Raw genomic sequence first — 11898 nt, 5'->3', positions numbered from 1 at the left:
GCAGGACAATGGAAGAGGCGGCAGCGGCGTTAGCAGCAGCGGCGGCGGTGGGGGCGTCGGGGGGGCCGTGCCCGGCGGACCGACCGGGGGCAGCGTCAGCGGCAGCGCCGCTGAGCGGGGAGAACGAGGCCGAGAGCCGGCAGGGCCCGGCGGAGAGCGGCGGGGACGCGGCCCCGCTCAACCTGTTGGACACTTGCGGCGTGTGCGGACAGCCCATCCAGAGCCGGCGGCCCAAGCTGCTGCCCTGCCTGCACTCGGTGTGCCAGCGCTGCCTGCCGCAGCCCGACCGGTACCTCATGCTGCCCCCCGTCCTGACCCCCGCGGCCGCCGCCGCCCTCAAGGAACCGCCGCCGGCGGCGCCTCCCTCCTCGCCCGTCTCTTCGCAAGCCTCACCTCTGCACTGCACGCCCAGTAAGTGTCCCTTCTGCCGTACCCCCTGCCCCTGCCTGGGGGTGCTACCCCCTCCACCCCGCAGCCCGGAGGCCTGTAGGTCGCGTCTGGGGGGACGGGGAACTGTGGGGACCGGGTGCCGTGGGCGGGGTGCGGGTGCCCGGCCGCGGAGCTGCCGGGGCACGGAGCTGTCGGGACGGGCGCTGCTCGCCAGCGCCAAGGCTGGCGGCGGGGTTCTGCTTTGGCTTGGTTTGTTTTAATCGTTATTTTTTAAATTTCCCACCTCGGAGGGAAGGCAGAACTATTGTGCTTTCCCAGGACCTCTCTGTGTGGATGGAGAGGGGCGGTGAGAGCCGGCCTCCCGCTCTGGGCCGTGGGTGCGGGGCCAGGCAGCCTTTCTCGGGGGAGCCGGGAGGCTTTGGCCCCCGGCCGGCGGAAAACCTGAACAGGGGCTGATAACAAGGCAGAAAAACGTAGCGAGAGAACAGACTTTTTTTTGAGTGATGTTTGGAGCGTGGAGCGCGGCCGGAGGGGAGTCCGGCAGGTGTCATCCGCCGTGCGCGGAGCTCGGCCGGGAGCGACCCCGCGCCTGGGCGGGGACCGGGGCGGCCGAGCAGTAATAACAACACTTGTCCGCGCCATGGGCAGCCTGCATGGCTCTGTAATGCATTCATGCACCACTTACTTGCTAATTACCGCGCCGAAGGGAGAATGCCTCGAGGAAGTTTTGTTAAGCTCGTGTACTGACATAGTAGCCTGTTTCAATGTGTTTGAAAAGTACATATCTCTGTAGAAGATATGGAATAAACTCCTCCAGTTTGAAACTACTTTCCTAATGTTTTTGATTTTTTTTTTCCTCCTAGCCCTCTTGGTGGATCACTTAGTTTTGTTAAAGGCAATTTCGTCTTAGAAAAAAGTGCAAACAAGCATCCTGTAGTGGGAGCTGGTCAAGATCTTGGAAAAACTTGTATAGGAAGGAGGAAGTGTGATGGAAATCGAGCTAATCCATAGGTATTAGTGGAGGTTATACTTGTTGGAATGTGTCGTGGGGACTCAGGTGGAAAGGAGTAGCTCCAGGTTGACCATTCTTAAGTCCTTTAAATGGCCTTAGGAAAACTTCACCATCCTGCCAGAGTTCTGACCAGCGATTATCACTTGAATACGTAAAGTGTTTGCAGCAGTTCGTAAAGGAAACACCCTCTTCAGAGAAAGAAATATTTGGAACAGTTAAATATTCGCCTCAGAATATCTGAGAAACTCTGAAGTATGTTAACAGGATATGCTGAGCCTCATCATCTGTGTGAATGTCTGTGTTGGTATATTCATTCAGTCTTTAATTTTAGTATGTAAAGTATGTCGTAGTCAGACTGTCTAATCAAAAGTTATAGAAGGGCAAAGTCTGTGAGACCCAAACCCTATGTACTTCAGCTTGATTGATTCAGGACATGTTATTGCTTATATGTCTGTGAGTAGAAATGGGAAATTCTGCATGGAAGGAACAGAAAAACACAGACTGGAGTATGATGAGATATTTCAAGATGAGATTCTTGTGTTATAGATACATATTCTATTATTGGCTTTTTGCAAATATTAAAATGAATGTTATATGTATAAGGTTAGGAAACTTTGTTGTATTAATATAGTTCCTTCTATTTCTGTTATTGATGAAACTTAAAAATAGTGGTATAATACATATACATGTTAGGCTGTGGCATAGTATTAAAATAAAAACACCTGCTTTAGTTCATGTAGCCCAGAGACTGAAAAGATAGTCAGAAACCCCCCTGCATTTTTAGATTATCCTATCCAGATGAGGACAGCAGTGACCAGTGCTCCAAGGGAGAAATTAATTGAACCTCTGTTATCAGGGAGTGTGAAATTCAGCAGAGCCAAGAAGATTGATCTGTTGGGGAGGGGCTGAGTTAAAACTAAACAAAGGAACATGTAAAACTTAAGAGGAATGTTTGAATCATGTATGAGAATTTATGAATATGTAATAGGGTTCTGTTTTTAAAGGACAATCCTTTGTTAGTAAGGTGTGCGCTCTTGGCTGAATGCTGAGGCACCTGCCTGTATTTGTACATTTTATTTCTATGTTCTAATTGTCTTTCTATTAAACTTTTAAAATTTTATTTAAAAAATATGGGAACCTTGTTTTTCAGACTTGGAAGTAGGAAAGGGCAGAGATACAAGCTCAGAACTTTTTGCAAGGTAGTGTAAGAGGCAATAGCATCATTATCTTCTGAGATTTGAAGTCATGAACAGCACAGGTCCATTCCCAGATGTTCTATATAAATATAGCAGAAATAGGGATCTGTAGCTGAATGACAAATGAGATGCATCATAAGAATTAAAAGATTAGTGCTGTTCAAACATCTGCTTGATAATGAGTCACAGCAATAGTAAATTTGTAGCTCTGTTCCCTCCTTTTGATTGTGAGTTGGTTCTGTATGAATGACTTTCACAGTACATACTCTTCATTCTACACATTCACAGACATACTGTATTTTTGGTGACAATTATTATTACCCTATTGACTTTTCTACCAAGCTGCTTTCATGCATCTATACTAGAGTGGAAGGGGTCCAGTGGGAAGAAGAAACTCACACTCACCTTGAGGCATTTTTTATATCTTTACTTATCGTGTGTTTGCCCTGGTTAAAATGACCAGACTATGTTAGCTAGCTATAGCCCGACTTGGTGAAGTGCATTGTCTACTTCCTGTTTTCCAGCTGGTACAAAAAAAAACAACCCTGTGAATTCGAAGTTAGGATTGGGAAAGAACCCACCTATTATTGTCCAAAGCTGATTGTATAGAGGAAATTTGTTACAGCTGGAGGAGTTCTTAAATTCTAAGATAGTAGGAAGGACCAAAGCGGTGCAAAACTGTCACCTCTTCTGGTAATATGTTGTACAAAATGCTTATGAGGAATGACATGAAGAAATAAACTGAAGAGTATTATCTCAGAAAGCTGGATAACAAATGACTCTTATGATGTAAATTATGAAATTACTATGACTAAACTGAAGAAATAAACATCAAGGAAGCAGTTTTCGCTGGAAGGAATGTCCTGAGTAAGGAACACAATAGAATTGCAAACTATGAAAATGTCCTGAGAGATAAGTAGATGGGCTGCTTATGCACCAGTGCTGAACGCTTGAGTTGCACAAAAAGGAGCCTGAAGAAAGATTAGTAGGATGGAGCCTGTCTTGAACAAAAGAGAGGATATTATTTGAGAAGTGCTTCACCAAACCAGCCTTGTGTGTTGTATGAGTACTGAAATTAGTTGAGAAACGAGTAGCTAAAGAGGTTGAGTTTCAAGTATAATCTGGAGATGCTTTTTGTCTTCATTTAAACTGTTTCCAAGAAGAAACATTTGTTCACTTTACTAGCATAAAGTATGCCTTCAACTTGAAACATACAGAGGAGTTGATTAGTTGGCTCTCTTTCTGTGAAGATTCTAACAACTAATTAAGGAACTGTGAAAGAAAAGACTTCAAGCTTAAAGTGAATTAAGAATTCTGGAATTGCTCTCTTGAATACAAGGTTCAACATGGACAATAGCAGACAAGTGGCAAGATATGCAGAGGAGTTTCATGTGATAAATGTTAACTAGTATTCCTCTTGTAAAGGCAAACCAGTGGAGAGGCCAGTTGGCATGGATATATTCTATACTGCCACATGCACTCAGTTTTGAAATAGAAGAACTGTGGAAAAAAAACACTGGAGCTTCTGATTTCTCTTACCATTCCTGAAGCTGGAGGTGTTGGAGAATCATCAGTGTGTCAGACAGCAGTGGTTCTAGCCCTGGAGAGTTGATCATCTGCTTTCTGAACGTCCAGTGCTAGCTTATTTGCTATAGGTGAAAATTTTGGTGTTGCATTGCCAAAAAATGGATTGTCAGACAGAATATTATGAGCTGCAGAGAGTGCTGCAAGAGCAGCTCTGTAAATGTGACACTCACTTGTGAGCAAGTATCTACAGCCTCCTCTACTAACCATTTGGCTATGTTCATGTGGGTTTTCTTTTTCTTTCTCAAATGGCTGTTCTTTACTGTCCAGTTGTGTAAGTTACAACTGGAGCATACACAAAAAGGCTGTTATTAAAAGTCTGCCATTTGCCCAAATTTTGTCTGGGCTGCACTTCAGTGAGTAACTAGTAGCCTGTACTTAAAGGGTAGTGTTTGTAATGTGCAGACCCCCATAGTACTCTTCTGGAATTTTCAAATGTGAAATAGGTACATCAAAGCTGCAAACTTAAGAGATTAAAACTCTATTCCTTCTCAAAATTTTTAAAGTTTCAAGTAGCCGTGTTTGTTCTTTGTCATGAATCTACACACAAAGTAGACTTGGAACTGGTGCGGGGAAATACTTGTGAATGGAACTGCATAGCAAAGTTTTATGCAGGTATAATCATGAAATCTTATTAGTGTCAATGCCAAAACAGTAGAGGGAAACTTTTTTTTTCTGTAACTATTCTGTAGCAAACCTGTTAACAAACAAATTTATGTGAGGCTGTTAGAAGCATATAATCTTTGGACAGTCCCATGATCTAAATGCTTGGGGAGTGTCTGGAGTAACATTTCAAATATGTTCAATACATGCTGTTAATTAAGGAATAAATACTTTAAAATTACTGAACAAGGATTCAGAGATGTTCATGTTTCGGGTTATTGCTTCCCAGAAATATTTGCTTGTCAGTAGAGTTTGAAGTTCTCTGATGATGGAACGAAGACCTTACCCTGGACATTCCCTCGCATACGTGGATGGCAGCTACTTTATGTAACACAGTCCTTTTACAAATAGCTTCAAATGCTTTTCATCTTCTCATGTGATCTTTATATCTGGACTTTTTGATGTCATCACTTCATTTGACCTTGAAAATACAGCTTTTTAACATCAACTTAAATTTTATTACTTGTCTCTTTTATTACTTCCCTCCTTTAGCTGGATAATGATTGAGACCCTTATTAGTTTGAAGGCTATAATAACTTCATTTGAAGTTTCTTATAGTGAAGTTTAATTTTTCTTCTACGTCTTGGTAGTCTAAGAAGACTTAAGATTCTTTTTCTAAATCTTCTGCTACAAATGATTATTTCCATTCTATTCTTGATATTGCCACTTGCCTAAAGTGAATTCTCTCCATCTTTGCCACTACAAAGAGCCCATGTTTTATTTGTGTGGCTATGCACTCACACTTTCACAAACATCTATGCATCCTTTTCACATGGATCATCTTGTTTCTGCTGTGATGCATCAAGAAGTGAATTGTTTAACCTCCAACATAAGGACATTTGGGAGTGCTACTCTTTGGAAGTAGTGTATGTCATAGGAATATGTATAAGAAAGATATGTCTAGTTTTCATTCTTACTTGGATTTGTGCTTACCTTGAATTGAAAATTCCCAGAGCCCCAGGGATTGCATATGTGAAATACATTTAGCATTGTTACAGGTGAAATACAATATTATTATTTTGACAGCCTGTAACTGACAAAGCTCTTGGTTAAAAAGTCATGAAGCTAATAAAGCTTAAAATATGAATGAACTACCTAGAGAAATTTCTTATTTTTCTAGTTATAATACCCTTCTTTTAGAGTATGAAAAAAGTATGCTCTCAAGATGTATGCAATGGGATATGATACTTATTGTACAAGTGTAATTTGAAGTAGGGGTATATTTGCCAAAAGTTACTGCTTTCTCTTCTACTAGGAATTTCATAAAAATCTGGAGGCATGCCTATGCAGCCTTTATTAAGGCAGGCAACTGCATGTTGTGGAAATAAACTTGAATCCAGCTTGCTCTGATGTATGATTAATGGATGTAATAGATGTTTATTGTCTTATGTATGCAGAATAGTATTTCTAGGGTAGTTTGAATGCATTTATGTTCTTGCTTCTTTCACACATAGAAAGTGGGAGATTGAAAAGCTGAAGCCATCAGGAATGTCAGTTGAGTGTTAAAACAACTGCAGTTACCAAGCTCATTCCAATTGGAAGCCTTAGAGAAATTAGGCTGTAGAAATTATGAAAATAGCTGTGTCATTGTGTGAAACTTTTCAGATGATTATTGCTATCCTCAGAGGCCAACCTAGCTCTGTTTCAATACCAAATCATCTTATAATGTCTCTGGTAAGCAATTAGTACTTTTAGCAGTGGAAAGGAATTTTAGATCATAAGGTGAAAGGATCATAAGAAAAGCATATATATACTAACGTATTAAAAAAATTTTCAGATGTGTGTCTAATTGAAAATGTATTGGTTGTTTTAATGCTTATAATAGAGATATCTCTTAAGAAAATGTTGTGAAGAGCAAGGGAAAACAGTGGTGCATATGTTCATGAAGAGGCAAGTATAAGAATGTTTTTGTGGGCTAGCTTATTCCTAGGAAAAATGTCCTGAAGAACTACTCAGTAATGCAGCAGGCTTTTAGCTTGGTCTCCTGAATTCCATGAGTACTACAAAGTGACCATGTTCTCTCAAGTTCACCCAGTTTAAATTTGAGAAAGAACTTTTGTTGAAACTCTTGATTCTGAATGTAGTGTTGTTAAAGAAACTTGTCTTTTGTACAGGAAAATCTTTATGCCATTATTGTGTGTGTTTGCTAAGATGCTGTAGAAGGAATTTCCATATTATTTAGTGGAATTTCCCAGTAACTAAACTTGTAAGGCTGGTATTTCGCCTGTTGTATCTAGTCTAAAAACAAGTCAGGGGAAAACCAAAAGGAACTTTAAATGAATTCTAAATAGGACTGTATTTCAGGGTGAGTAACTGATTAGGTTAAAAAATCCATTATTTCTGAAACTGTAAATTTAGACTTTTAAAAGATTTTTACAGTAAAATGAAATACTTTAATACCCTAATGCAGTGTTTGACCTTGGATGGATGCCAGATGCCCACCAAAGCTGCTCTCTTTTGCAACTGGAAAGGGGAGAGAAAACGTAGCAAAAGGCTTGTGGGTCAAGATAAGGACTGGGGAATCACTCAGCAATTATCATCATAGGCAGAACAGATTCAGTTTGGGGAAATTAATTCTGGGAAAATTATTGAATTTATGACCAATCATAATCTGAGTAGGATGATGAGAAGTGAAAGCAAACTTTAAAAAAAAAACTTTCCCCCACCCCTCACTCATTCTCAGGCTTAACTTTATGCCCAATTCACTACCTCTTCCCTGCTCAGTGGCTCAAAGTGACAGGGATGGGGACTGTGGTCTGTTCATCACATGATGTTTCTGCTGCTCCATTGTAGGGTCCCTCTAATGGGATACAGCTTTCCACAAACTTTTCCATGTGAATCCTTCCCAGGGGCTGCAGTTATTTACACACGGCTCCAGCATAGGTCATTTCCATGGGGTGCAATCCTTCAGGAACACTGTTCCAGTGTGGGTCCCCCAGGGGGTCACAAGTCCTGCCAGCAAACCTGCTCCAGTGTGGGCTTTTCTCTCCATGGATCCACAGGTCCTGCCAGGAGCCTGCTGCAGCACAGGATTCTCCATGGGCTCTGCTCCACATGGTCTCCATAGCACACTGCTCAGGCAGGGTTCTTCAGGTGCACATGGCCTGAAGTGTGGGTTGAGGGCCAGTACAGATGATCCCACGGAACTGTTAATAGTATCAAAATCTTCTATTGGAATTACTATTTTAGATTTAACTTTCATGTGCTGTAGCAGTTTTCTGATGCATTCTTTTTTCTTTGGCAAATTTAAAGGTCACAGAAAAAAAAAATGTTTGTGTAGAGAAATTCCAGTGATGCTTATAAAATTTACCTCAGCAATTAGGTAGCTATGAAACTGTGTATGTTTAAAGTACTTGCACTTCAAATGTGCTTTGACGGTGAAGGTGCCATAGTTGAACTGACCAACTGATCTACTTTTTAACCTACTGGCCAGAGAATATGTGTAAAACCATAAATACCATCAAAAAAAGCATGAAACAGTTGTTTAAAGTAAGAAAGAAAATGACATCGTTTTTAACAGGAAACAGTCTTGTAAAATCAACTATGAAACTGAAGGTTGAGCCAAGGAATGTCCCTAATTACTTGATACTGTCTCTCCAGTGATTCAAGTAAAGGCTTATTTGAAGCTTTTATGTGGGAGAAAATTGCATATTACCTTACATACATTACTAACATGATAAAGGACTGATGTTAAACAAGGTTTCTAGTTACTTTTGAAGTTTATCAGTGGGCTATGGGAAAAGGATGACAGTAAGCAAGGCTCAGCTCTGCACCCATGGGTTTTGAGGGCCCTTGTCTGTAACGTGGATTTGGGTCATGGAGATATCCTCATTTCAAAAAAGAAATCTGCAACTCTAGTGCTTAGTCCTCTGTAAGTTAGAGTACATGGACAGGGGAAATAAGCCATTTGCCTTCTGAATGTACAAAGATTTCTGCTTCTGATTAATAACTAAGTTGCCACAGGCAACTTATTATTAAAATGGAGAGTTTCCCTTTCAACTGTAGTCCCTCAAGTGAATATAGTGCAATTTGAATAAAACAAGACTGTAGTGCAAATACCCTTTGAACTAAAATGATTGCCTAATTTGAAAAGTGACTGTATAATTTTCCCAATGAGCTAACACATCTGTCTGGACTGTTGGTCGTAAAAAAGAAGCAGGACTATTTTAACATGCATATTGACTTGGAAACCCCTCCCCCCGTATATTTTCTAGGATGTCTACATGAGGTCAGAAACTGTTTAACAAAACTTACTTGATTGACTTAATTTGTTTCTGGGCAGGTACTCTAGAGTCTGAGCATGGTCAAGGATGTATGAGCTAAACTAATTGTTGAACTAATGCTATAATCCAGCCCTCACACAAGTTCATGTTGTGCTTAGAGGCTGCTGCTGAACTTGCTATGTCAGGATATTTGTAACACTGATGCTCTTAGGGGAGGGAATGCTGGCAGCTGCACAGGGAATGAGTAGGTGGAAAGAAAGAGGGAGAGAGCTGCAGCACTGCTGGGACTGGAGAATGAGACATTTTAAAGTGGGAGCAAGGTTCTAATTTTAAATGCAAGGTGCAGTGCCTTGACAAAACAGCCCAGCACCAAGTCTGTTACCAGAAATAAGCAGTATGCAAAATTGTCCTGAAAGCAAAAGTGTGAATTGAAACACATATATTTTTCTGACTTGGACTTTGCTTTAAAATGAGTAAACTAGTTGCTGAAATAATGTAGGAATGTAAATTACGTGCTCTCCTCACCAGTTGGTTTAAGGAGAAGGGGTAGCAGCTTTGAATTTTCTTTGCCTTTGGAAAAACTTTGATGACTTGGAACAATTGTTTCAACAGTTTTCAAATAAAAGTTGGAATTCATAGCATTGCCCAGCTGACTGTAGAACAGAACAACATTTTAGTCTGAGGACAGTAGAACAGAACAGTACAGCTTTGCAGAAATAGATAAAGGATGTAACTTAGGCAAACAGAAGTCATGCAAAAGGTAAGTAGGATGCCAGCTCAGCTCTGCAAGGCTGAAGTTGTGGAAAACAATCATATTGTGCTTACCCAAAAGTGGGGTTGAGGAACAGCTACCTGAAAAGGATACTGGACATTGAAAACCACTGAAAAAGACCCCCAAAGAATCCTGAAAGGACTCTCAATAAGATGTGTGACTATATCAAATAAAGTAATACATATACATCAAGTAAATGGGGATAGCTAATGAATATGTCATCAGTGTGTATGATGAAAACCTGTTTACCTGACACTCAGGGCACTTGGTTGGAGGAAAGATCCTCCAAGTGACCAGTGCATTCTAATAGAGTGTGCCTGTTTTCTAATACTCAAAACTCATTAGATAGTTTCTATCTGGCTGATTTCAGTATCACAGCCTCAAAGTGATAAATTAGGGTAGCAGGTAACTCATCAGTTGGACATTGAGATAAAAACAGTCTCTTTAGCAGATAAGCTTTGAATGAATGTAGAACTGTATAATGATGGGTAGTGTCCCTTAGCAGGACCTCAGTAATGGCTAAATGTCTGGGAACTTTGAAACCCTGGGGGTATCGTATGTTTGGATTATATTTATCTCTTTTGTATGTTTACAGATCCCTACCTTTCCTTGCTTAAGCAGTTTGTTTTCAGCACTCAATAGTTCTGTTCCTTATTTGCTTTTATCTTGTTTGGGGGCCTCTTATCACACTTTAGCAGCTATTGTTTTCACTTCTTTTAGCTTATGGACTGTGTTGAGTTTACTAACTACAGACTACTTGGCCTTCAGTCGTTCAGTTTTATCTTCCCATTGGAAGTAGGGAGAAGGGACAGTGAGGGTATAAGCCACTGGCTAGCATATCTTGGAAATTGCTGAACTTAGGAGTACTTAGATTGTTTAGTTTAATCAACTGTTAAAGGAACTTCATCTCCTTTGAGGAGCTCTAAATGTCAGTCCTTTCTCAATGCAAGATACTCAAATGTGGTTTCAGAGCTGATGTGTTAAATGTTACGTAAGTATTACCTCAAAACAGACACATAGAATTCTTTCCTTGGATAAACATTGGTGGCATTCAGATAGTTTATGTGAATGGGAGTCCAGAGATGCTAGCAGCTCCTTCTTCAAATATTGCACTCCAAGTTGTTAAATGGAATGTTTATTTTCTGCTTCATAGCAAAGGCAGAGTCCAGTCTTGTGAAAGAGTGTGCAGAAATTTCTGGAATGGAACATGTGGGAGGACCTGTGGGCTTCCCTCATCTAGCAGTGATTTTAAAACAAAATAGAAAAGAAAACAGTCTTTATGTTTATCATAACTCCTATAACTACTATAAGAATGACTTGCAAGTATTGCTTTTATCACTCAGTTAATAAGTATTTGATACATGGCACTGGCACCATCAGTAAAATTGTGTGTGTCTTGATGGATCGTGCAGGGAGACAGTACTCTATTCCCTTTTCCTTTTCAGAAATGGCTTTATAGCTGGACTAGACACAAGTTAGAAGCAAACCCATGATTTGTGGTAGCTCGTGTGTCTTCTAGATTATTGGAGACATCGACACTCCACAGAGCCAAAGATCTCTTCTCAAGATAAGGATTCTAGAAGCTGTTTTGGCAAAATGAAGATAATTTTGTTTATGGGTATTCCAAATGGATTCAGTTGACAGTCCTCTTTGCTGCATTCCATCCTTTATGCAAGAGCTGAATGTAGTCTGGATTCTTTAAAAAGCTAAGCGCTAGTCTTGCATCCTTTAAAAGTCCATTTAGCAACAGGCATTATTGTATTGTGTTCCAATTTGATTGTATGTATTTTGTGGAGTTTTTTTCCTTTTCCCTGCTCCCAGTTCCACTGAGAGGAGGTCAGATTTAAAATGGTTTATTTGGCTGCCTTTTTGACTGATCTGAATTTTTGAGAATATAGTGTAGGTGTTGTAAGCTGCAGGATGTCTGGCTTCAAACTTTTGCTAGAGTCACTGTTATTCTGGCTTAAAGTTGTGGCTGGTTGTTTTTGCTTGTCATTTGTCATTATGCCAGACAAGAAGATTAAGAACCACAATGCCATGGTGGAACCCTTGTGATTA

The 11898-nt window shown here is 40.5% G+C and overlaps 1 protein-coding gene across 3 annotated transcripts in view; it reads left to right on the top strand.

The window, feature by feature from the left end:
- Window positions 1-6: 6 nt before the first annotated feature.
- TRIM24 (tripartite motif containing 24) overlaps window positions 7-11898 on the top strand; it is a 55739-nt gene continuing 43847 nt past the window's right edge. For 2 of the 3 annotated variants that reach the window (XR_004497431.1, XM_033514286.1), the window contains exon 1: window positions 9-411. Coding sequence is in view for 2 of the 3 variants with exons in the window: in XM_033514286.1 (XP_033370177.1) it covers window positions 9-411 (403 nt within the window). In the remaining variant the exon portion in view is untranslated. Of the gene's footprint in view, window positions 412-11898 lie in introns of all 3 variants that reach the window. The other variant, XM_015628296.2, reaches the window with a different exon arrangement.

This window comes from Parus major, chromosome 1A (genome assembly GCF_001522545.3).
Source record: "Parus major isolate Abel chromosome 1A, Parus_major1.1, whole genome shotgun sequence".
Classification (NCBI taxonomy): Eukaryota; Metazoa; Chordata; class Aves; order Passeriformes; family Paridae; genus Parus; species Parus major.
The sequence above is the reverse complement of the archived record's forward strand: the minus strand, read 5'-3'. Positions and strand labels throughout refer to the sequence as shown.